This window comes from Cupressus sempervirens, chromosome 3 (genome assembly GCF_028749045.1).
Source record: "Cupressus sempervirens isolate cs-2001-9-10 chromosome 3, ASM2874904v1, whole genome shotgun sequence".
Classification (NCBI taxonomy): Eukaryota; Viridiplantae; Streptophyta; class Pinopsida; order Cupressales; family Cupressaceae; genus Cupressus; species Cupressus sempervirens.
In genome coordinates, this window is record NC_143120.1 from 831,002,015 (window position 1) to 831,025,882 (window position 23,868).

The 23,868-nt window shown below is 33.4% G+C and overlaps 1 protein-coding gene across 6 annotated transcripts in view; it reads left to right on the forward strand.

Moving 5' to 3' along the window:
- Window positions 1–7,750: 7,750 nt before the first annotated feature.
- The window catches only part of LOC149569359 (uncharacterized), a 141,914-nt gene continuing 125,796 nt past the window's right edge, over window positions 7,751–23,868 (forward strand). For 2 of the 6 annotated variants that reach the window (XR_016362737.1, XM_089822067.1), the window contains exon 1: window positions 7,904–8,639. Coding sequence is in view for 4 of the 6 variants with exons in the window: in XM_089822067.1 (XP_089678193.1) it covers window positions 8,274–8,639 (366 nt within the window). In the remaining 2 variants the exon portion in view is untranslated. Of the gene's footprint in view, window positions 8,640–23,868 lie in introns of all 6 variants that reach the window. The other 4 variants (XM_089822066.1, XM_089822065.1, XM_089822068.1 and 1 more) reach the window with 4 other exon arrangements.

Consider the following 23,868-nt stretch of genomic DNA (forward strand, 5'->3'; position numbering starts at 1 on the left):
ATTGTTATCCTGACAAACTCAGATAATCCAATTATGGATAAGAAAGGGGATCCTTTAGCTAGTCTGGAGAATAATGTACCAGACTCTAATTCAATTCAACAAGAGGATAATTGTATCTAGAGGAGGTGCAGCCTGGTGTTGCTCCTAAGGTTGGAGTTGGGGAGTACTCCAAGATGGAAAACATGACAGAGGATGCCTTCTATGTCTTCTATGCAGAAAGAATTAAAGATAGGAGGAATAATAACCGAATTGCTTTAGAGAATGTAGAATTTGTTAAAAAGAAAAGGGGAAGACCTCCTAATACTACTAGAAATACCAAAGCTTTCAAAAGTGCCAAATCCAAAATGCTTGAATTCTTTAAGGGGTTTCAGACCCCAATGGAAACTGATAAATAAATTCTTCCATGGATAAGTTGAAACTAGCATCCTGGAATGTTAGAGGCTTGGAATCCTTAGATAGAAAGTACATTGTCAAAAGATTCTTAAAGTGGGCCAAAACATTGATATTCTTTTAATTCAAGAAGTCAAGGTAGTAGGCTTTGCCCTTGAAATTTCCTTGAAATGCATCTGGAAGGATGTGGTTGCCTTCTATACCAACACCCTAAGGGGAAGGGGGAAACAACCATTCTGAACGGTCTTAGTTGGAGAAAGAAAATCAGTAAATGGAGAAACTGAACTCGCAATAGAGCCTCGTGGGTTTCTTTCAAAGTTGATAATTTTGAGTTTGGTTTATGCTCCTAATGATCATTTGGATAGAACCAAATTATGATAGTGGATGGTCAATCTACCTAATATCCCTTGGATTGCGGCAAGAGACTTTAACATGATAGAGAGACCGCAAGATAAATCAGGAGGATTAAAGTTTGAATGAAAAGGGAATGAACACTTTTATTGGTCTAGAATGTTGAGCAAACTAAATCTCATTGACCCCTTAGCTGAATTAAAACATCAATCCCTAGGAATATGGTACACTTGGTTAAACTTTCAGAAAGGAGATAAGAGCATATATTCTAGACTTGGTAGGTTTTATTATGATAAAAGTTTCTCCAGTTGCTTCAAACCTTTTGATAACAATTCTGTCCAGGTTCTACCTTACTTACTCTCTAACCATCATCCTATCTTGATCAAAATTCTCAAAATAGGACCCCCCTGGCTAGGAGTAATCATTTTCAGTCCTTTGCTCTTAACTCTTCTTTGCTAGATGATCAGGATGTCCTTGCAGCTTCTAAAATTATACAATGGTATAACTATACAACGGTATAATTATACAACCTATAGGCATGAAAACTTCATCATAAGATGGAATCAAACTATCAAATCCTGGCAAAAAAATTCAATACTATGGGGAAGAAAAAGGCCAAGGATGACAGAGCGTTGGAACTCTCCTTGGTTAACTCTCTACAAATAGTTGAAGCCTCTCTCCAGAATCACCCTTCTAATACCAAATCTCTTGAGATGATTACCAAGACTAAGCATAGGCTAAGGAAGCTACAATTAAAAAAGATTCAAGGGGCCATAATTCAATCCAGGGCCAATTGGTTGGAGATAAGGGACAAAGGCTCTAAGTTTTTTTAAAAGGTATTGATAGTTAACAAAGCCAAAGACAAGATTGATTGTGTGTGGGATAATTGGTTCAACTACATAGATGCATAAGGTATTCTCAGTGCTTTTACCTAATTTTATAAGAATTTGTTCTCTTTAGAAGATAAAGGGGTGGACATGGAGCATTTTAGGAGCAAGATTAAAGATATTATCCCTAAGAAATTGTTAGAACCTAACTCAACATTGCTGAATGTGTGTGTCTCTCTTATAGAGATTAAAGATGTCATCTCCACCATGAGTAAAGAGAAAGCTCTTGGATAGGATAGAATTATAGTTGAATTTTTCAAAGTCAATATAGACTGGATTTGCCCCATCTTGTTAGAATTGTACCTATTTGCACTTAAGGAGGGGTCTATGGGTTCGATCTTTAATTTAGGCCTCACTAATTTATAAAGGAGGTGACAAAACCCTGATTAAAAACTAGAGACCTATCACACTCCTAAATGTAACTTATAAAGTCTTGGCTAAGATATTGGCCTCTAGATTAGTCCTTATCCTTCCTAAGATCATTAGCCAAACACGTACATGTTTTGTCAAGGGTAGATATATATTAGAGAATCTTATCACCTGTTGGGAAATTATGGATCGGGCCAAATATTCAGGACAAGATATTGGGGTGCTACTGATAGATTGCGAGAAAGCCTATGACAGGGTGGAGTGGATATTCATTTTTATGATGTTGAAAGTGTTAGGCTTTCCCGTAACATATATTCATATGGTGGAAATTCTTTTGAAAGATGCTAATGTGTCAATAAAAGTGACAAAATGCTTTGAACTTTCAAGGTCCATAAGGTAGGGAAGCCCCCTTGCCCCAACACTCTTTGTTATAGCTACATAAGCCTTATACTACTTACTAAGAGATAATACTCTATCTCCTAAGGTTTCATGCCCTCTCCTATCAAATGGGAGTGAGATGTCAAATATATAATTTCCAGATGACACAACAAGTTTATTCAAACTTGACGAGGCTTATATGAAACACCTGATGATTAAGCTGGACGTATTTTGTATAACCTCTAGAAGCAAAACATCAATTTCTCAGTCCATCCTTCTGGGCTGGGACCCAAATCCTCCTTTGTGGTGCAACAAATATGGCACAAGCTAGGGAGGCCCTAACCAAGTAGTAAAATATCTTGAAATTCCCTTTGCCATCAACCCCAGTATTAATGACATGTGGAATTGGGCCAGAGAGAGAATCGATGGCGAACTTCACAAATTGAACACTATGTTTCTATACTTGGCAAGAAGAGTGTAGGTTTGTCAAAATACTATTTCCTCCTATTCTATTTACTTTTTGTCAGCATGGCTCTTTAATATTAATCAGTTTGCATTTCTACAAAAAATCATCTAAGACTTTCTTTGGTCTGATGGGAAGGGTATTGTTAATACTCATGCTTCAGATGGGATTGGTGTAGAAAAAGTAAGGAATTAGCGGGGCTTGGACTGAAAGACTTGAGAGCTCAAGGCATAGCCTTAGCCGTGAAATGGATTGTTAAAGCTACAAAAGGGTATGAACCTTGGAAAATTCTTATTAAACGTAATTTGACTAGAGGCTATATCCTTGTGGAGAAAAATTCTAGAATAATCTAAATGTATTAGATTTTTTAGCTCTTGAATGTAAAATAACAGTTGGGGGGTCCAATGTTTTCAAAGCAATCTGGAAAAGTTGGGCTAAAGTGAGACCCTTGCTGGGTACTATTTATAGAACAAAGGATGGTAATATCTGGTATGGAAACAATTCAATTTGGTGGAACATGAAAAGCAATACTAAGCCCCTAGCCCTGGTACAGAGTTGCTCAACGAAGAAATGGGCCAAAGTTGGTATTAAGACCTTTAAAGACATCTTGTGCAATGACAATCTTATAGATTGGATAGAGCTTAAGTCCATATACTCCCTCCAAGAACCCCAAAGAAAAACTTAAGTCTAGATACTCCCTCCAAGAATCCCAAAGAAAATCTCTCTCCATGATTATTAATGCCCTCGATGCTTTAGGGATCATAAGGGGTTGGTGCTCCTATGACTCTTGTTTGTTCTAGTTGAGATGGCCCGACTCTTGTCCCTTACACCTTGTTAAGTCCAAGTATGTCTATTCCGCCCTTACCTCCAGCATTGCTATCCTTGATCATCTTAATTCCAGATGGAATCTCTCCCTTTCTCATAATGACTGGAAAAAAACCTTATCCATCTTTGGGCTAGGCCTATAGAGCCTAAAATTGTTTGCTTTCTCTGGAGATTATTTCTGCATAAGTTGCCCTTCACTAAGCTCAGAGGGGATCCCAATATCTGTGTTGTTTGTGCTCATCTTGAATCTATTACTCATGTTTTTATTCTCAATGCTCTTTTGCCTAGGACATCTGTTATAAGTTTGGTTTTGCATTAGATGCAAATTTTAATATTGAGAGCATTATATATGGTGAAATATGTTGTGACAACAATAATTTGAACGTGTCCAGGTCTATTCTGTCTTCATTTATACTCAGGTGTCTATGGATATTTAGGAACAATAACGTATTTCAAGGTAAAGAAAGAATTCTTATTGAGTCTTTGAGGAGACTCATAAGGGTTGACATTGTTGTGCAAGTAACAACCATCTTCAAGCTGAAGGAGGAACAGTTTTGAAAATTCACGTTGGAAGGTAAAGGACTGTTGTTTAAGAAGGATGTCAAGTATGGGTTTACTACTATGAAGGAGAAAGAAAGGAATACCCTAGAGGACGAATTCAATGTGTAGAAGATTTAAAGGGAAGGTAACTAGAGGGCACAAGCAGCAGAATGAGAGGATCCACCTATGCCATTTATGCCTTCTCTTGTAGAGTCAAGTAAAGAGGAGGAAGAGTAATCTTTATGTTTTAGTGTATAAGCAACATGCTAGTCCTCTAAACTCTCCGTGTGACCCTAAGGGCCGAGTTTTATTATTATTTTGGTTGGTTGGATAGTGATGACATTTGGGACATACTGTGCAAACTCTTTTTGTTTTCTTGATATGCAATAGTAAAATAAAAATAATATAAAAATAATGAATTATATGTTTATTTTAAAAAAATATTTAGTAAAGCACTTATATAATGCTATAACAATTTTTTTTTAATATTTTATATTTGTTATAGTAGGTAATGACTCGTTATATTAGAATATATAAATTTAATTACAAATAAAAGTATAGTATTTAAATAATAAAAAACCATTATACACAAATTAATTTTGGATATGTACCCACAAAGATAAATCATTGAGGAGGTGCAAACATAAATATATTAGCATATAAGACGTATTTTTAAATTAAGAATTATATTTAACTATTTGATATCACAAATAAATATGTTAAATTTAAGACTTTAAGTTTTCTTTGAAAATTATTAATTGTGTTAGAGGGATCAAACTTAAGTAGTTATGAATAATTATTTTTTTAACCAATCAAATAACAAAGATTTTGATATTTCTTAAATATTTATGATTTAAACAAAAAATTAAAATAATATTATGTAAAAGTATATACATCTAGTTAAATATTATTAATAATTTTTTTAAAGAAATTAAATAATAATGAATTACTTTAATAAAATTAAATAGATATAAATTTTTAATTAGTAATAATATTAAATTTAAGATATAACTTAAGACATCATTATATATATAGTTGAAAATCATTAAGGAAAAAAATTATTCTAATATTTTTTAATGATTTATTTAAATTATTATTAACAAAAATGTGGAATTAATTTAATATTGTGAACCTACAAATACATAAATCTAAATAGGAGACCAATGAAATGAAAAATATTTTTGTTTAAGTAGTATTAAATGTTTTAACCATCTTAAATTTCAATATTTAAGGACTTGTTAATCACTTATTAGTACACGTAGTTGTAATGATTTTCGGAGTTTGGGAGTTTCAAATTTTCTTATTACATTAATATGTTATATAATATTTTTTGAATGTAAGTTTTATACTTTTAATATTGTATTTTTTTAAAATATAATTTATGTCATTCATTTAATTGCTAAAAAAGTAATATATACTTATATTATATAATCTTGTAAGAATTTTTATTATATATTATTATCATAGTTATTATTTTTATACTATAATTTATCTACAAAATAATTAATATCGATAACATTCTACAATGGCAGAATGGGTGGGTGGGATGGTGTGAGCGTGTTAATGTTAACTTTTATTATTTTAGGTTAAATTTGACAACCATCTACATGTCAAAAGTTTAAATCTTATTATAAATAGAATATATTTCTAAAAATAATTTAATAAATACCACATTAATTTATAATATTTGAACTCCGCTTCCTACTATTCCTTTTGTATTTCTTTTAGATCAATCGATATATAATTCAAAAAAACTAAAATTAAAAGTTTAAGTTAGCAAAAACCTAAATAAATAGAAATAAAAGAAATATAAATAATTTTAGATGTAGTAAATTAAATTATAATTATTTTGTAATAGATATCTATCAACATTTCTTTAGATAGATTTATTTAAGATATCTATACTAGTAGTATCATATGATATATATATGCAGTAGAACATATATTTCAATAATTATACTTATAACTAAAATTTAAATTAAAATTAAAATTAATTATATTTTATAATTAACAATTATTTATATAATTATAATAACAAACTCTTTATTACTACAATTATAATTATAGAAAATTATAATTATATAATACTTTTACTAATTAAAATATATTATATATTATAATAAATTTATTAAATTAAATCTTAATTTATATAAAAGCTAAAATTAAGTACTAAGCTACTATGTGACACTTATTTTTTAAGAAATACTTTTTATTTGTGAGAAATTATTGTGTGCACTATTATTATTGCAAAATAAATTATAACTCTAAAATCAATTCCATTGTTTAGGTGCTTTTTGGAGCTTGTGTCTCAAGGTGTGATTCCTAGTTATTGTATTTGCTTGTAGGCTAATACTATTGCTCTTAATTCGTGATTAATATTTTCTCTTTCAACCAATCAAATATAAATATGTTCATTTTAATTTTAATTTATGATTTTTCTAGGGGGAGATTATAAGCTCTAAAATTATTAATTTCTAAGGAACTATTTTACAACAATATTTTAGGATATGCGAATTAAAAACTATTGAGATTTTAAGTTCTAAAATTATTAATTTCTAAGGAACTATTATATAACAATATTTTAGGATACACAAATTAAAAATTATTTTGACTTATAAATATTTTTATATGAAAAAGTTATATTTTCAAACATATAAAATAATGTAAAAGTTCCATTTAAAAATATGAAAATAAAAACATAAAAAAATATAATTATTATTATTTGTTGTGATTAATTATTGATTATTATTTAAACTTGAGTAGATTGGAACCCAAGACCTCCCAGCTCGCAATAAAAGTTTTATTAAAAAATATCAAAATATTAATAAAATATTAATTAAATTATATTAAATCAATTAGTACAATTAATTCAATTTTACTTTTAGATCTATTAAATTTTTTTCTAGAAGATGGAAGACATCAAGATGGAAGAGGTAAGATGAAATTCTAGAAGAAATAATTGTATATTTAACATTAATATGTTATGAAGAATAAATGATATAAAGTAGAAGCTCAATTTATAACCAAATTTAAAAATAAAACTACATAGAGATGAATTTGATATGCATTCACGAACATTGACACAAGATGAAAGATCAATTGAAGTTAAGAGGAGAGAATTGAATATTTTACAGGAAGATAGTAGAGAGCAGATTTCCACAATCATTCATTTCTCATCCTGATAACAGATCATTGTGATCCGAAACATTGATGTAAAAACAGTAACACAATTGAATCGAAAATTTCAAGCGTACAACACAATGTTATGAAGAATAAATGAAATAATCTAGAAAAGCTGAACTTAGTAGGATACCTCTATGAAAACAATTTAAGAGCTGACAACATGCACCATTTATTTATATCAGCCAAATTATCTGTCTAATCAAATTTCACAACGAAGATCCTAATCAAAGAAGTGGGCTGTTACATCTTTACTCCCTTTCACTCTTTTGTGAACGTCAGTAAGTCATTTGTACGTTCATTCGGCCTAGTCTAATGCTACATGTTAGATGCACCGTTTTTAGTTCACACTTTACCAGTCCATGGTGGATCCCTATTTTATAGCTATAAATTTTGTTGAATTTGACAGCTGTCGGTTGCATGTAATGTACGATGGGTACAGGCAGTAAATGAGATCACTGTCACTCAGTTGTAACTAAATGGCCAAACGTTAAAAGTTCGTATGGATAGGTAGGTGCGAGTTCTTATAGAAAGAATGTCGCTGTATGGTTAATTCATTTCTGTGAATTTTTATACAGCAAGATCGAGGCAATTTACAAGACTGAGGAAACAGAAGCTTCTCCAAATTCGGGGTTTGGGGAAAGATCGTTCTATTGCTAATTTTTCCGTCTGTCTGATCGAAGTCTAATAAAGATCTAGTCGCCCTTTGAAAAAAAGAGGGTCGCGAGGAGCCTTCTCTGAAACAGCATACCTTCGATTTTTTTCTTGATTTTATTTGTCTGGTATTTGTAAACGTTGACCGGGTTATATTTTTTATTATTTGTATTTTTATTTTGGACTAGATCTCAGGCTCGGTCCAATGGGTCTGGAACCCTTGACGTAGTAGGTGGATGGCTCATGTGGGGATGGCGGCATACACAAGAGGTGGGGATTATGAAAGGATAGCAGTGGGAGGTTATAATACCAGAGAGGTTCAAGGCAATACTTCTTTTTACAGGGAAGGGAATAATAGTCAGTTGGAGTATTTGAATTTTGCAAGGGCTTCGGAAGGCAACAGGGCACCTGGAAATGGAGTTGTGCCGGAATCAGGATATTTTCCTACAATTGCTGGGGTAATTGGTCAGGTGCCCGATAGATTGGGGGCACTTCACTTGACAGAGCAGCAGGGGGGTTTGGGAAGGCCCTCTTCACCTTCAGAAAATCTGCTGCAGGCAATAAAGGCTGTGGAGGTAGCTGAAACTGCTATCATCGAACAGGTAGGACGTGTTCTTGTTATTTGTGGACGTTGGTACGATATCAGTTTATAATAATTTATTTCTGAGCAACTTTAGTTGTGCAGAAATACTTTTCTGAAATAAATTCAAACAGGATTGATGGAAATAAACTTTTTTTCAATACAGTAAGAGAACTATTCTGGCAGCAAACGCACTTCCTTGTCGTGAACTTTTCAGATCACCTGAGAAAAACTTTCTTAAGGATCTTTTCTTTCTATAGCTAAATAGCTCGTCTTCAATCACATTGGAAGGATATAGGGTCGAACATAGGTTCGTTTTTATATATATGAGTGACTGCATGCTGTGTACTTACTTTTCGTCAGAGCCGCAAAACCTCCAACACTAGTGGAAATTTAGTTTCAAACTGAATGCTACTATAATAACCTAGCATGTAACCTAGTTTGTCTGTGGGCTATATTGTAGCAGTCTAGGAACATGCTTGATAGGGCTCAACCCGGAGTAGTCATCACGAATCGCTTTGTGTAACCATTATACCAGGGTTTAATGCCCACTAAGGTAGGGTTTCTGTTTGGAATTTTGTTATCTGAATTTCTTTGTTTAAGAAGTAAAGTTTTAGTACTGGTCTTGCTATCAATATATGCAGAGAATATGCATCAGAATGGATAAACTTTTGACCGTTTAGCTATTTTTTAGGGATAGTTATTTTGCCAAAATTTGCTTGTCGTTTGAGCCCATTGACACATTACATGGACCCCTTAAAATAGGTAGCATGCACTTTAGGGATTAAAATCATATTATAACCAACATTGCAATTGTTATCATTAAACTATGATCTACTACCCTTGAGGAAGTCTTTGAATTTATATATAAGTGGAGTTTAACACTCATCTTCCTCTTAGTTATATCAAGGAAAGCACCATCAAACTTCGCATTTTGAATTATCATTGCATAGAGTCCATTGTTGGTTGAATCCCCATTAACAAAGTAGTTGAGGTGTGGCCAATTTTGACATGAGTAATCTTTATTAGATCAATAAGTATCTTTATTTGTTATTATGTATTATTTGACCTGCCAGCAGTTTATGTGAACCAGATAAGTGCATAATCAAACATAGAGCAACCCAACATCACACACAAAAAAATTCATACACTAGGGATTGCTATTCTGCTAAAGTTTGTTGTGAACTTGGACCTATTACAGCAGGTGATTCCCATATTATTTGTCTGTCCTTGTTTTGTGAAAGGGTTTGGGTATCCCATAAGCAATCTGTAGCACTCTTCCTTTGTTCATGAAGAGTTTGCCAAAACTTGCCGGGAACTCAAACCCATTAACTTAGGCTAGACTGGCCCTGGCCATAATTCACTCCATCAGTTAATAACTTAATAGCTATATGGAAAATGGATATGAAGTTTTATCATTCAACTGTAACTAATATCTGACTAGTAAAATTTAAGTTAATAAAAAGGGAATCCACCATCAAACTGGAAAGGACTTTGTCATTTGATTCCTATACGTTTTGGATAGGCTTGTGTCAACAAAACATTAAAAAGCATTGTATTTCTACAATTTGAATTTACTGATCAGATTGATTCCATCTTCATATATCTTGTACTAGTCTCTTGTGTATATCCCCAAAATTTTTTAAAAATAAAAAGCATTGTATTTCTACAAATACTGATTGATTTGAATATATCTTCACATACCTTGTATTAGACTCTTTTTGCCAAGGATGAGTGTCATGTTCACACCTTGAGCTGGGTTGTCACACCAACTGGTTTGATAAATTATTATTATTAAATAATAAATAAAATATTAGATAAATTTCATTTGTCTTTAGTGCCGACACTGACATTTTCTACTTTTTGGGCTGACCCGTGTTGTTTCCTAGCGTGGTTGGGTATTTAGGCCGCTTGCTCAATCAAAGGAAGGCATGAACTTTTACACGTGAATTACAGCTAGCATTTGTGCAGGCCTTGTGAGACAAAAACCTCAGGAGACCAACTTGTATAGGAGGATACCCCTACCCCATTTCATTGCAACATTACCATTGCAGAAAAGTTACAGTAGAGCATAGTTCGACTGAATATTGAATGTAATGTGTGCTGAGGAAAAAAAGGTAGTGTGCTAATTAATGTATATCCATGCTCACTATGGGGCACCTGCCAGGAGATTGGCGAACTGCCAATCTGAAGTGAAGCAGCAATAACACTCACCAATATCCAATGCTGATTCTTTGCTGGGAGGAGGATTTAAATCCTAGTTTGTTGCGTGTCTCCCAACATCAATAAAGCAAAGAAACATTGAAAGGAAAAGAGATTTACAATGCAAACAAGTTCTCACTATGCTGAATAGTTCAAGAGCTAAAGTGAAATAGCATTCTGGGAGCTGTGATCCTATAATTGTTTTTCCAGGTTGCGATCTGAGGTCTGGATTGGTTTTCCATTGAACCTATGGTATATTTTGTATTCGGGTACCTTATAAATTTCATTAATAATATCAGTAATTATAGATTGCATTTTTTTAATGTCATTATGAAGTACCAGTAACTACAATTAATTATGTTAAATCGGCAGTCTTTTCAATTTATTTTTTCTGTAAGTAGCATTGGTAGAAGTGTCACTTATTACTCAAGCATGTGGTTTATTTGATTGGTATTTAAGGATGGGCAACCTGCCAGCCTGTGTTGGTGATGCGGATTTATGAGCTCTAGTGACAGAGAATTAAGGTAATAATGAAGGGAGAACAAGAAAGCGGCAGCCATGGGTGATAGAGAGGAATACAACTTTCAAGAATTCATGGGGTGAACCAAAGAGTTTGAGTTAAATGTATGACCATGATGGCTGAGAGGGTCCAACTCTTAAGAGGTGTGAATTGACAACTGGGGTGGCAAGTTTGTCTAGAATGGTATTAAAGGAAGCAGCTCTGGCAGTGACAAAGTTTCAGCTAACCCAAACTTAAAAACTGTTAGAGCCAATTTTTTTGAAAGGGAAGGGGGAGCAGCCATGGAAGAGGAGCAACCCAATCAAGGAGATTGACAAGACTTTATGGTGAAAAAAATGCCCTAAGTGCATATGAAGAGACATGTCTTTACAAATTGCTATAAAATGAAGATAAGAAATGGGTAGGACTAAAAGGATGTACAACATCACTTGGGAAAGATTACAATCCTTACTTTTGATGGATTCAAAACTTGTTTAGCAAGAGCTTGGCTGCAGCAATTGGGCCCCATATCCCTGAGTCCGATTTTTGAAGAAGAGACTACCTTGCATCTTGAATTAGTGGCTCGTGAATGGTGGTAGGTAGCATGGCACAATGACCCAAGGAAACAATTCAATCACTACTTTTGAAGAAATCAACTAAAGTGTGACAAAAAGATTTGATAGGAAGAACCTAGAGATTCAATTGAAAGAACTAGTACAAGTGAAACAAGAATGTATAGTGGAACAGTATAACACAAGTGAAGCAAGAATATATAGTGGAACACTATGTACCAAAATTTTAGAGGCTTTTGGTGATGGTTGACCGTTGGAGACATGATAGAAAGGAGACCCATTTCCAAGTTCTTTGCAAGAAGACGAAGTTGAAACTTGTAGGATTTAGTGGCTAAGGACAAATTCTATTCTAAGAAAGCATCTTCTTTATTGCCAAAGAGGCCTCCTTAGAAGGGTGATCCTCCATCCAAGGTATTGACCTCAATGCCAAACAAATTTGAGGTATTCAAGAATGATTTTTGTAAAGAGCCATGGTAGTGAGGCCATAGGTGGTCAAGAAAGGGGAAAACTATATAGAAGAGGTATTTGATGAGGATTTAGAGGAAGATGAGTCTAAAGCCCAAGGCTAAGGTGATAGTGGATGAGGCCAAGCATGAGGATCAAGGAGAAGAGCATCCAAGAGGTACACTTGTAGCATTATCGAAGGAACTTAGATATTATACTTTTTGTGTTAGAGGATACTTGCAAGGAGAAAGGGGGACAATTCTAATTGACAGTGGAGTCACAAGTTTATTGATGAAGGGCTAATGACTAGGATGGGAATGCGAACAATAAACTTCAAAGAGTTTGATGTTATAGAGGAGAATAGTATTACTATTTCTTGTAGCTGAAGGATTCAACAATTGGAGTTGATTTTAGAAGGATAGACAATTTCTTTGTAATAGTTGTACTTACTTGACGAATATTCACACAAACCTTCTCTCTTTAGATTAAATGGAACCCTTAATACTACCTTCTGTCCTGAGAATAAATGGAACCCTTAATTCATTGGATCTAGGTGATGCTCATAGAGGTGAAGCATCGAGACTTCCTGAGAGGTCACCCATTTGAGTACTACCCTAGCTTGAGTGCGCTTAAGTACAAAGTTTTCTCCATGTTTAAACCCGTTCTGTTTACCATTTGCAAAACCTTCAACGATTGTTGTCAAACCATGGGATTCAAGTTTAAATCTTATGAGAAGGAGCTATTGTAGTAGGGATTTTGCAAGATTCAAACAAATGAGTTAGTAGCACCGCTTAAATCAAAATACCAAACTAACTAATCTATTTAACCCTACAAACAACAAAAATGAATGCATGACTAATGGGAAATAAGTAAATAAGCATTAAACAAGTAATAACTAAATGTAAGAAAACCGATTGATGCCTCAATCCCCTTTTTCTTCTCTCTGTTCAGTATGAAGATGCACTCAGTTGTGAATCCAACAACAGTTAGACTTTGAGCTCTAAGAAATGTGATAAATTGCTTTTGATTCTGGTAATAGAATGGCAGAGGTTTGATGCTTGAATGAATGATGCAACTGTGAAGGACAATAGTTGCTTATATAGAATTTTTGGTTACAACCAACAATCGGGATCAATTAAAAAATATCATGGTCGATGGATGAGAAAGGCTAGAGAAAGAGTTAGCAAGTTTCCAAACCAAATTTGAAAAACAAAATATAAAATTTGATGTTATTTTCAATTTTTGGAGAGATAAAAGTTTCCAAAAATTGAAAGTAGAAAACTTAAGATATTTTCAGTTTTTGGATTTTCAAAAAAATTGATTTTTTAGTTTATGAGGATTAAAAAATTTAAAAAAATATAATTCATCATAAATGTATTTTTTTTCAAATTTTTGAGAATTTTAATTGTTAAAAATTCAACTAAATTAGAAGGATGAAATTAGTATCGAATTAAACGAAACTAACGAGGAATAAAAATTGAGGTAAAATTAATTTAATCAAGAAGAATAAATTGGTTAATTTAATAATTAATGATAATTAGATAAACTTTAGGACCTTATAAATGAATTTTAATTAACTAGTGAAAACTAATTAATTAAAAGTAGTTAGTTAAATTAACATAATCATTTTAATTAATTTAGGGGAAATGATTAACTAATGCAAAGATTAGATTTTGGGAGAATGCAAATAAATAATTAATGATTGACATACCTTCATTTAATAGAAGAATAGTTAGTGTATTGCAAGTGTGTCCATTTTTGGGTGTCTACAGATAGTTCTTTGTGGCCTTTCTAATGGGGTCTCTATGATGACATCCCAGGGCAATTGAGTGTTTGATTATAGGTCCAAGTGTATCCAAGGATCATTGATCCTAATCAACCCATCTTGGACAATAGCAAGTTGTTCAATGACATTCTTGGTTTACCTTTAGATAGAGGCTTCTAGCATGTGATTAAGCTCGAGGAAGGAGTGAAATCGGTCATCGCTACTATTTATTTACATCTATGTAGGTGCAAGGAAGAGATTTAGAAGGCAATTGAGGAGTTATTACATAGGGCACACACAACCAGTTCTAGTCCATTCACTTCATATGTGGTGTTAGTGAAGAAAAAAGATCGAACTATGAGGAAATACATTGACTGTAGAGCTCTCAACAAAAGGACAGTAAAAAATGTTACCCCATACCCAAGAATCAACAAGTTGATTGACGAGCTTCATGCTGCGGTGTACTTCTCCAAGCTTGACCTATGATCAAGGTATCATTAGGTGGGTTAAAGACAAGGATGTGTTCAAAATTGATTTTAGGTGTCAATATGGGCAATATGAGTTCTTGATTATGGTGTTTGGATTAGTTAATCAATTAGCCACATTATGTTGGTTTTCTTCAATGACATCTTGATTTGTTGAAACACAGCAAGGCCATTTTGGGCAAAGTAGATGACGTGCTTGACATAATGGTTGTAGCATTCATTTTATGTAAGGTATCCTTATATGAGTTTGGGCTGACTAAAATATTATATATGAATTCAAGATTAGTGTATCAGGAGACAGTTTTGATGAGAGAAAGGTCAAGGCAATACAAAATTTGTCTAGTCCAAGGAATTTGACACATTTGAGAGGATTCATGAGACTTGTAGCTACTATAGAATGTGTGTAAAATGTTCTCACAACTTGTAGCCTAATGGAAAATTTGATAAAGAAAAGAGTATTCTCTTGGAGCTCTTTAGCACAAAGAGCTTTTGATGAACTTATGGAGGTAATGAGCTCATGTTCTATTTTGGCTATTCGTGATTTTTCACTTTGTGCTGTTTGAGAATGTAAATCATCTAGAGAGGAAATTAGAGTAGTTTTAATGCAAAATAAGCATCCCATAGGATTTGAGAGTAGGAATCTCAAGGAGGCAGAGATGAGCTATCTATTTATAACAAGGAGATGGTGGCCATCATGTATGCTTTAGATAAATTCAAATAGTATTTGGTTTGTGGGAAATCTGTGGTAAAACTGGACAATAACAAATTTGAACTTATTCCTCAATCAAAAGGACTTATTCATATACAACAAAATTGGGAAAGCAAACTCCTAGACAATGATTAGGATATCAATTATGTTAAGGCAAATTATAATGTGGTGGTTGATGTTTCTAACAAGGAAACCTTATTTCTTCGCTACAACTTATATATTGGCTGATTGGAAGGTTTCATATTGGCCAAATATGCTAAAAACACATGCTACAAACATTTTAAATCGCAACTTGCAAGATGATAGGTACAAGATGGTTGATGAGCTCATCCACTACAAAGATGGAGTGTTTCTTGTATACAAGGTGAAGGAAAGAATTTTGAGAGCATGTCATGACACACCACTTGCTGGTCGCCTAGGTTTCAACAAGACATACAAGGAAGTAAGGGATCAATTCTTATGGAAGGAGCTCAAAGGTGATGTGCCACTCATTGACCCATGTTGCATGAGTAGTGGTTCACAAGAGCCCATGTCTCATGATATTGAATAGAACACCTAGTACTCATTGCATCCATGTAATGCTCATAGTGGCGAAGCATCAAGCCTTAATGGGAGGTTACAGTTCTCAATTTTGCTCCAACTCAAGTGTGCTTAACCATGGAGTTTCCTCCAAGGTTAAGCCCACTTGCTTGCTACCTCATTTATAAAATCTTCACGAAAAAAAAGTTAGAGCTTGCTTTTTAAACAAAGTGAACGTGGTTTCCCAATTTGTTTGTCGCAACCCTTGCTCATTCCAAAAAAGTAATTGGAGAAGATCTCACTGTACTTCATTACAAGACTTTTAAAGGTGAGGTAAGGATTGTAATCCACGTTGTAGTTGATAGGCTCACTAATAATGCACATTTCCGTGCTTTTTCTTTGGAGCACAAGGTTTCGCAAGTTGATAAATTCTTTAGAGCAATTTTTAAACGTCATGGGCTACCTAGCAACTTTGTAAGTGATTGAGAGAAGAATTATAAGCTTGTTTTGGAAAGATATATTTTGTTTGATAGATACAGTATTTTGTCCAAACACTAGCTATCATTCCCAAATTGACAAGCAAATGGAAATTGTGAACAAATGGATAGAAGGTACTTATAGAATTACGTTACAGGTCAGCAAACAATATGGATTGGCTGCATTCGTGGGAGTATTGCTACCTGTCTACTTACACATGTTTATAATCATGTCACCTTTCATGAAATTGACACATGTTTATAATCATGTCGCCTTTCATGAAATTGAATTTGTTAAAAATTGAACGAATATTGCATTAACAATGAACTTTTAAATAGAGTTTACAGATGCTAACTACAACATAATCTAAAAATAGACTAAACTAAGAAAATAACTAAAAAGAAAGCCTAAATGATCATTAAATAAGATTTTAGAAGAATGAGCTAAATCTAGCAAGAACCTAGGATACTCAAAATAATCTAATACCCTCCCTTATTTGTTATTCTATCAACTACTTTGCAGAAGGCAATACACGTGTTATAGTCACAAATATTTCAGAACATATTACTAATATTGAGACCCTTGTTGAAGTTGCAAAATGTCAATGATCAGGATTAGCCAAGAAAACAATGAAGGTGGTCCCCTTCAAAATGGTTTTCAACAAGAGAGTAGAGACTGCTACTGACTCTTTCATTAACCTTTCTTCAGAATGGTTTTCAACAAGAGAGTAGAGACTGCCACTGACTCTTCAATTAACTCTCCTAGATTTGGCAAAATCATTGACCAGAAAGTAGCACAAAAGAATCTAACCTAATGTTGGATAATTGAGTTGCCTTTCTTTGTAGATAAAGACACACGAGGAACACCTGCCAAACCCTCCAAACTTTAGAAATGAGCAAGATGCCCCAAAATAGACCTCAAGATACTATCATTTGATGTTTATAAAGCATCGTTTTTTGAAAAAATGGTAAATAAGTTGGAATAACATCCCACGTGTATTTCGTTTATGACAAAAACTAGAAATGTTTTTGAGGAGAAAATTGACCAAGGCGAAACATAATTTTTGAGGTGAAAAATCAATCAAAATCAAACTAAAGCAAAGATAAAGATCAAAGAATACAAAACTTAGTTTTTGAGGAAAAACAATAAAACCTAATTGACTTTTTTTAAGAGAAAAAATTATGAAATCCCAACAAATAATGTGATGTCCCTCTTCTAGAAAATTTAATAATAAAATAATAATATTGTTATGATAAACAATATAATATTAATGATAAATAAATAAATTATTAATTAAATCAAAATATAATTGTAATATAATCAATAGTGTATACTACTCAAATACACCAATATAATCACTATGATAAACTAATAATTAAAATAAATATAATTATAATATCAATTAATATATATAATCAATAATATAGCCCTTGGAAAATAGCTAAAACACATAATAATAAATATATATAATCATTGCTAACAAGCGAGATTTCAAAAGGTAGAATGATTTCGATCCACATGATCTAAACTGCCCAAGAGCCAATAGCAACGAGGCACGTTGTCAATACGAGTACCAACTATAAGAACAAACAAGCCGCTTGGTAGCGTTCAAAAGGGCTATTTGAAGGGGATCCCATACTATTAATAACCAGGAAACGGAAAGGAGAAGACCTGGAAACGAGAGCAAATAAATATATTAACAATATAAGGGCAGTGAATATTGAAACGTTGGAGGAATTCGTAGGGAGGACCAAATAAAACTAAATAGGAACTAATAATCCCATATGGGTGCCACCCAATTAGTGAGAAGGATCAAAGAAATTTATATTGGAAGGTTAATGAAGTCACTTAGCTATATATGTTGGTTATGGTTTAAACAAAATGAATTCTGTTACTAAGACATAACATTGGACTCATACATCAAGGATAATATGAAACTAATAAGCATTGAAGTTAATAAATAAAACATATAGGGATCAAAGCTATAGAATCATCATGGTGGGAAGAGTATAATATTACATATGTTCGAGCTAATATATGAAATTATTATTTTTTTAATAAATATTATTCAAGAATTTGAATAAGTTTTGAGTAAACATATTGTGCAATGAAATGAACTTACGAATTTAATCATAATTTCCAAAAGTTATCCATAATATATGTACAAATAAGATCCTTGCAAACCCAAAATTGGGAAATAGAAGCAAATTAAGAGTGTAATCCAAGAGGGGACATTATAGTGGTATCAGAGCATAATCTTGCCATCCTTTGAATTTTGACTTATACAAAACCATCAATAGATCAAAAAACTATGGCAAAACAACTAGCACAAGAATTGAGAAGCTTCATGGAGCAAACTAACAAAAGATTCGAGAGCACAAACAAAACGATCCTCGAAGCAATACACAAATTGAGCAATAATAATGACACTGAAAGAGCTAATCCAAATTCGGGGAGAGATACTCATTCTGATCATTCATAAAATGCACCTTCAACAAAAGATTCATTTTTTGAGATACACTTCCTTCATTCCTCCCAAGAGAGAAACCAATTAAAGAAGAAGAGGCACAAATAGTGTGTAAGAAATTGCATAAATATATGCAAGATTGGACCCACAAGTCAAGAACCTTATTCCTTTTAAAGAATACTATGAAACCAAACTATTGGAAAGTAAAAAGAAAAGCTATGTAAATAAAGATCTTGAAACAAATATTAAAAAGGTATTGCTACCACACTTCGATGAAACAAGGAAAGAAATTGCCCAGTCTTGGATTTAGAAATTGGATACTTACCTATCTTGTAGCCCCATGACAAAAGAAAGTGCCATCGAGTTTGCTATACTCCATTTAGTAGGGCCAGCCCATGACTGGTGGCATTATGGTCGCAAAACTCTAGGTCATAAGCGAATCACTACTCATAATGAATTCACATAAAGGCTTATTAATAGATTTGATGATAAAGATTCCGATTGGTATTTTCAAGAGTGAATCCACTTGAAACAAATAGGAATTGTGGAAGAATTTGCTTGTAAGTTCCTATCATTATCAGTTATGGACCATGGTTCCTTATCTTTCCTAGAAAAGGCTCACTTCTATGTTCATAGAAGGACTAAAATGCTCCACGAAAAGCTTAGTAAAAGCCCTTGAACCCCAAAATTCAAAGGAAGCCATAAAAAAGGCCAAGAAGTTTGAATCAAATTATCTAAAGGACAAGAATGTTTTGAAAGATGATAAGGGAAGGAAATGTTATTCCTGTAAAGAACAATGATATTCAAGCAATTGACGCCCAAGGAGAATGAAATAATGAAGAAATGTATATGTTTAAGATGCAAAGAACCATGGGAACACAGACACAAATGCGGGAAAACGAGCCAAGTCCACAGAATTGAAGCAACACAAGAAGAAGAAACGCCATGTAAGAAAATAAAGAAAATTGATGTTGATCTTAGTATTACTTAAGTAGAAAAACAATGGAAATTTGAGGAGGTTCAATCCTAAATATGGAAATAGACTAGGAATTGTGTTAGAGAGTAACACAAATGGAAATTAATATATTATGTAAATTCAAGTATTATTAAATAAAAAAATAAGAAACTTTGATTTAAGACATTCTTGATGAGTGTCAACCTACGGTTTTGACGTTCTTAGTGAGTGGCGCCACACTTGGTAGAGGACGTTCTTGGTGAGTGTCACCACTCTTGGCAGAGGACGTTCTTGGTGAGCGTTGCCACTCCTGGAAGAGGATGTTCTTGGTGAGCGTTGCCACCCATGGTTTAAATGTTCTTAGTGAGCGTCAAGGCTTGATTAAGGACATTCTTGGTGAGTGTTAAAGCTTGATCAAGGGGCATTCTTGATGAGTGTCCAAACATGGTTTAGACATTCTTGGTGAGTGTTGAGAAGTGATCAAGGATATTCTTGGCGAGTGTCAAATCTTGATCACAAGACATTCTTAGTGAGTGTCAAACTTGATTATGGCATTGATGGAGCAAAACAATACTTAGCGGAGGAGAACATGAAGGCTACAACGAGATAAGTTTTACCTCTTGAATTGATCTTTAATAATATGATGCAATATTTAAAGTTAATTAGTTATGCTTATGAATGTCCTACAGTTTTAACCTCATGTTGAAATTCTGATTTCAGGATTATGGGATTGTATGACAAAATAGAAAGGCACCACACTAAAATGATGGTTCGAATTGCTCAAGGGGAAGCAATCTTGAGAAGGGTAGATTGTGATGTCCCTCTTCTAGAAAATTTAATAATAAAATAATAATATTGTTATGATAAATAATAAAATAATAATGATAAATAAATTTATTAATAATTGAATCAAAATATAATTGTAATATATCAATAGTGTATACTACTTAAATACACCAATACAATCACTATGATAAACTAATAATTGAAATAAATATAAATATAATATTAATTAATTAATATATCAATAATACATACCTTAGAAAATAGCTAAAACACATAATAATAAATATATATAATCACCGCTAACAAGTGGGATTTCAAAAGGTAGAATGATCTGGATCCACATGATCTAAGTTGGCCAAGAGCCAATAGCAAAGAGGCACACCCTCAATACGAGCACCAACTATAAGAACAAACACGCCGCTTCATAGGGTTCGAAAGGGCTAGAGGGGATCCCATAACTATTAATTAACTAGAAAACAGAAAGTAGAAGACCTGGAAACGAGAGCAAATAAATACCTTAGAAAGGTAAGGGCAGCGAATACTAAAACATTGGAGGAAGTCTTAGGGAGGACCGAATAAAACTGAATAGGAACTAATAGTCCCACGTGGGTGCCACCCAATTAATGAGAACGATCAAAGAAATTTATATTGAAAGGTGAACGGAGGAGACACTTACCTACTTATGATGGTCATGGTTTAAACAAAAAGAATTCTGATACTAAGACATGACATCGAACTTGTACATCAAGGATAATAGGAAACTAATATGCATTGAAGTTAATAAATAAAATATATAGGGATCAAAGCTATATAATCATCATGGTGGGAAGAGTATAATAGTACATATGTTCGTGCTTATATATGAAATTATTATTTTCTTTATAAATGTCATTCAAGAATTTGAATAAGTTTTGAGTAAACATATTGTGCAAGGAAATGAACTTATGAATTTCTAATGGCAACAAATAATTGTTATTCCCATAAGTTATCCATAATATTGGTACAAATAATGTCCCTGCAAACCCTAAATCGGGAAATAGAAGCAAATTAAGAGTAGTTTAAGAGCGGACATTACAGATAATCTTGAGTTAAAATAATTAAAACCCGCCCATAATATGAGCTGATTAGAATGCATAGGAGGCAATGTCCCACTTCATCTGAATACGGAGCAGCTGGGGCCTTTTGCTGAGACCCTTCCTATGAAAACTGCACGGCTGCTAACTGTTTCTTGCAATCTTTTTTATTGTGACAAAGCTTGTGACTGTAATCACAGGAAACAGTCTTGTTCTTTGAAGATGCTGGAGGTTCACCTAATCCTTTTTGGTGAGAGAATTGAGAGGTACTTGTGTTCTTGTTTGACACTTGTGTTGGAAAGGCCACCTATTTTGAAGAAGAGAAACTGTCATGACTTTTCAAACTATTGGTTCCATCTATCCTACTGCAGAAGCTTGTGGCAGAGATCTAAGAATGTCAGGACAACAATAGAAGAAGTGATATTGAGCATCTCTGTGAAGTGCTCGTAGGATCAGAGCAGGCTTTTCAGCATGATCACTACCATATCTTCTTCCTCCATCTTACGGCCAATAGCCTCTAACTGGTACGTAGATCCTTGATTTTCAGTAGATGTGCTTGGAGAGATGTCTTCTCATCCATCATGATAGAAAACAACAAATTCTTCAGAGGGAAAGTGTGACTCTCGTCCAATGTCTCTTAAAGATCCTTAAATATATTCCAGAGTTTTTAGCGATTTTACTGGAAGGCATTTGAGGGAGTTAATCATCTATAACTGAAAGTTTGAGCAACATGACAGCTTCCTGGTTATGTTCATCCCATTTATCTTGATCTTTCTAAATTGTCAGAGGATGTAGTTGTGTCCCCAAAACGATCTTAACAAGATGGTGATATTCAAATATCGTCATCATGTGCTACTTCCAGTAGTTGTAATTGTGGCCATTGAACCGCTGACTCCCTTCCAACATAATGTTAGTCGAAGATGCCATTATCGAAACAAAGTTTGCTGTTCAACCTTGTGAAGACACGAAAATTGAGGCAAACTGAAGACTCTGGAATAAAATGGAAACTGGATAAGAAAACAGACTGGATGAACCTACAAAAAAAATGTTATAATTTAAAAAAAAAAAAAAAAAAACTGTGATAGGTTTGGAGCTAAAAAAATTTAGCTTCGTAAAAAAGGACAGAACCCAATTCGCTAGAATCTGAAAATTTTCAGATTAGGGTTTCTCTAGAAAAAAATTAAATCCTGAAAATAATCTCAGAAAAGATGAGTTGAGAAATGTCTGAAAATCGTGTCAGAATGAAAAATGCAGCTTTTGTTTGTTTGACCACTGAGAACCGCGGATTTATCCCAGAAAGCACGGCAGTGTGACTGAGAAAAAGAAATCATAGTGGATGGGCTGGAAATATCAGGCGTAGCTGACAGAAGAGCTTTGGTTGCAGCCCACAAATTTATATGGTGATGCAACAGTATAAGTCAAAAACCTAACATGGTGGTTAAAAGAAGGAACTTCTAACTGCCTGAAAATCCCATCTTTAAAATCTGCAGGTTTCTATTTATAGAGATATGAAAAAATCACATATAGTAAAAGAAGGCAGACTCAGTATGATGCTAAAACTGCGGATGCAACAGTCATGTTAGCAGGTGTTTTGGGCTCAAAATCCCACTTGTGTGGTCAAAAAAATGGCACAGGCAACTGACAAAATCCGAGATGGACATAGGTCTGAAAAGACAGGTCTTAAAAGAATGTTGGGTGTGTTCTGGAATAAAATAACAGAAATTGTGGGTTTGAGCGGTGATTTTGTTAAACCCCTAGTGTTGCAGTAGACCTTAGGTTTGAAATGAACTGCAAAAAAGGATTTTGAATTTTACCACAAAGTTAAAATTTGCCCAAAGAAATCTGACAGCTTTGATTGTTGTAGTGAACCCTAGCACGAGTCTGAAGCAGACTCCAAAAATTTGCTCAAAAATACTTCACGTCTTTGATACCATGAAATTGTTAAAATTTGAAGAAATGAAAAAAATGGAATGAATATTGCATCAACAATGAACTCTTAAATGGAGTTTATTGACGCTAATTATAGGGTAGTCTAAAAATAGACCAAACTAACAAAAACTAAAAAGAAAGTCTCAATGACTGTTAAATAAGATTCTAGAAGGACAAGCTAAATTTAGCAAGAACTTATGATACTGTTGATGTCAGTTTTGTACCACTACATAACATATAGGAATTGAATACTTGATATGGAATATCAAACACTCAACCCTCTCTTGAAAAATAAATACTCATGAAGACACGAGAAAAACTCCAATGTTCCTTACACCTGTCGATACTAACTCAGTTATATTAATGTGA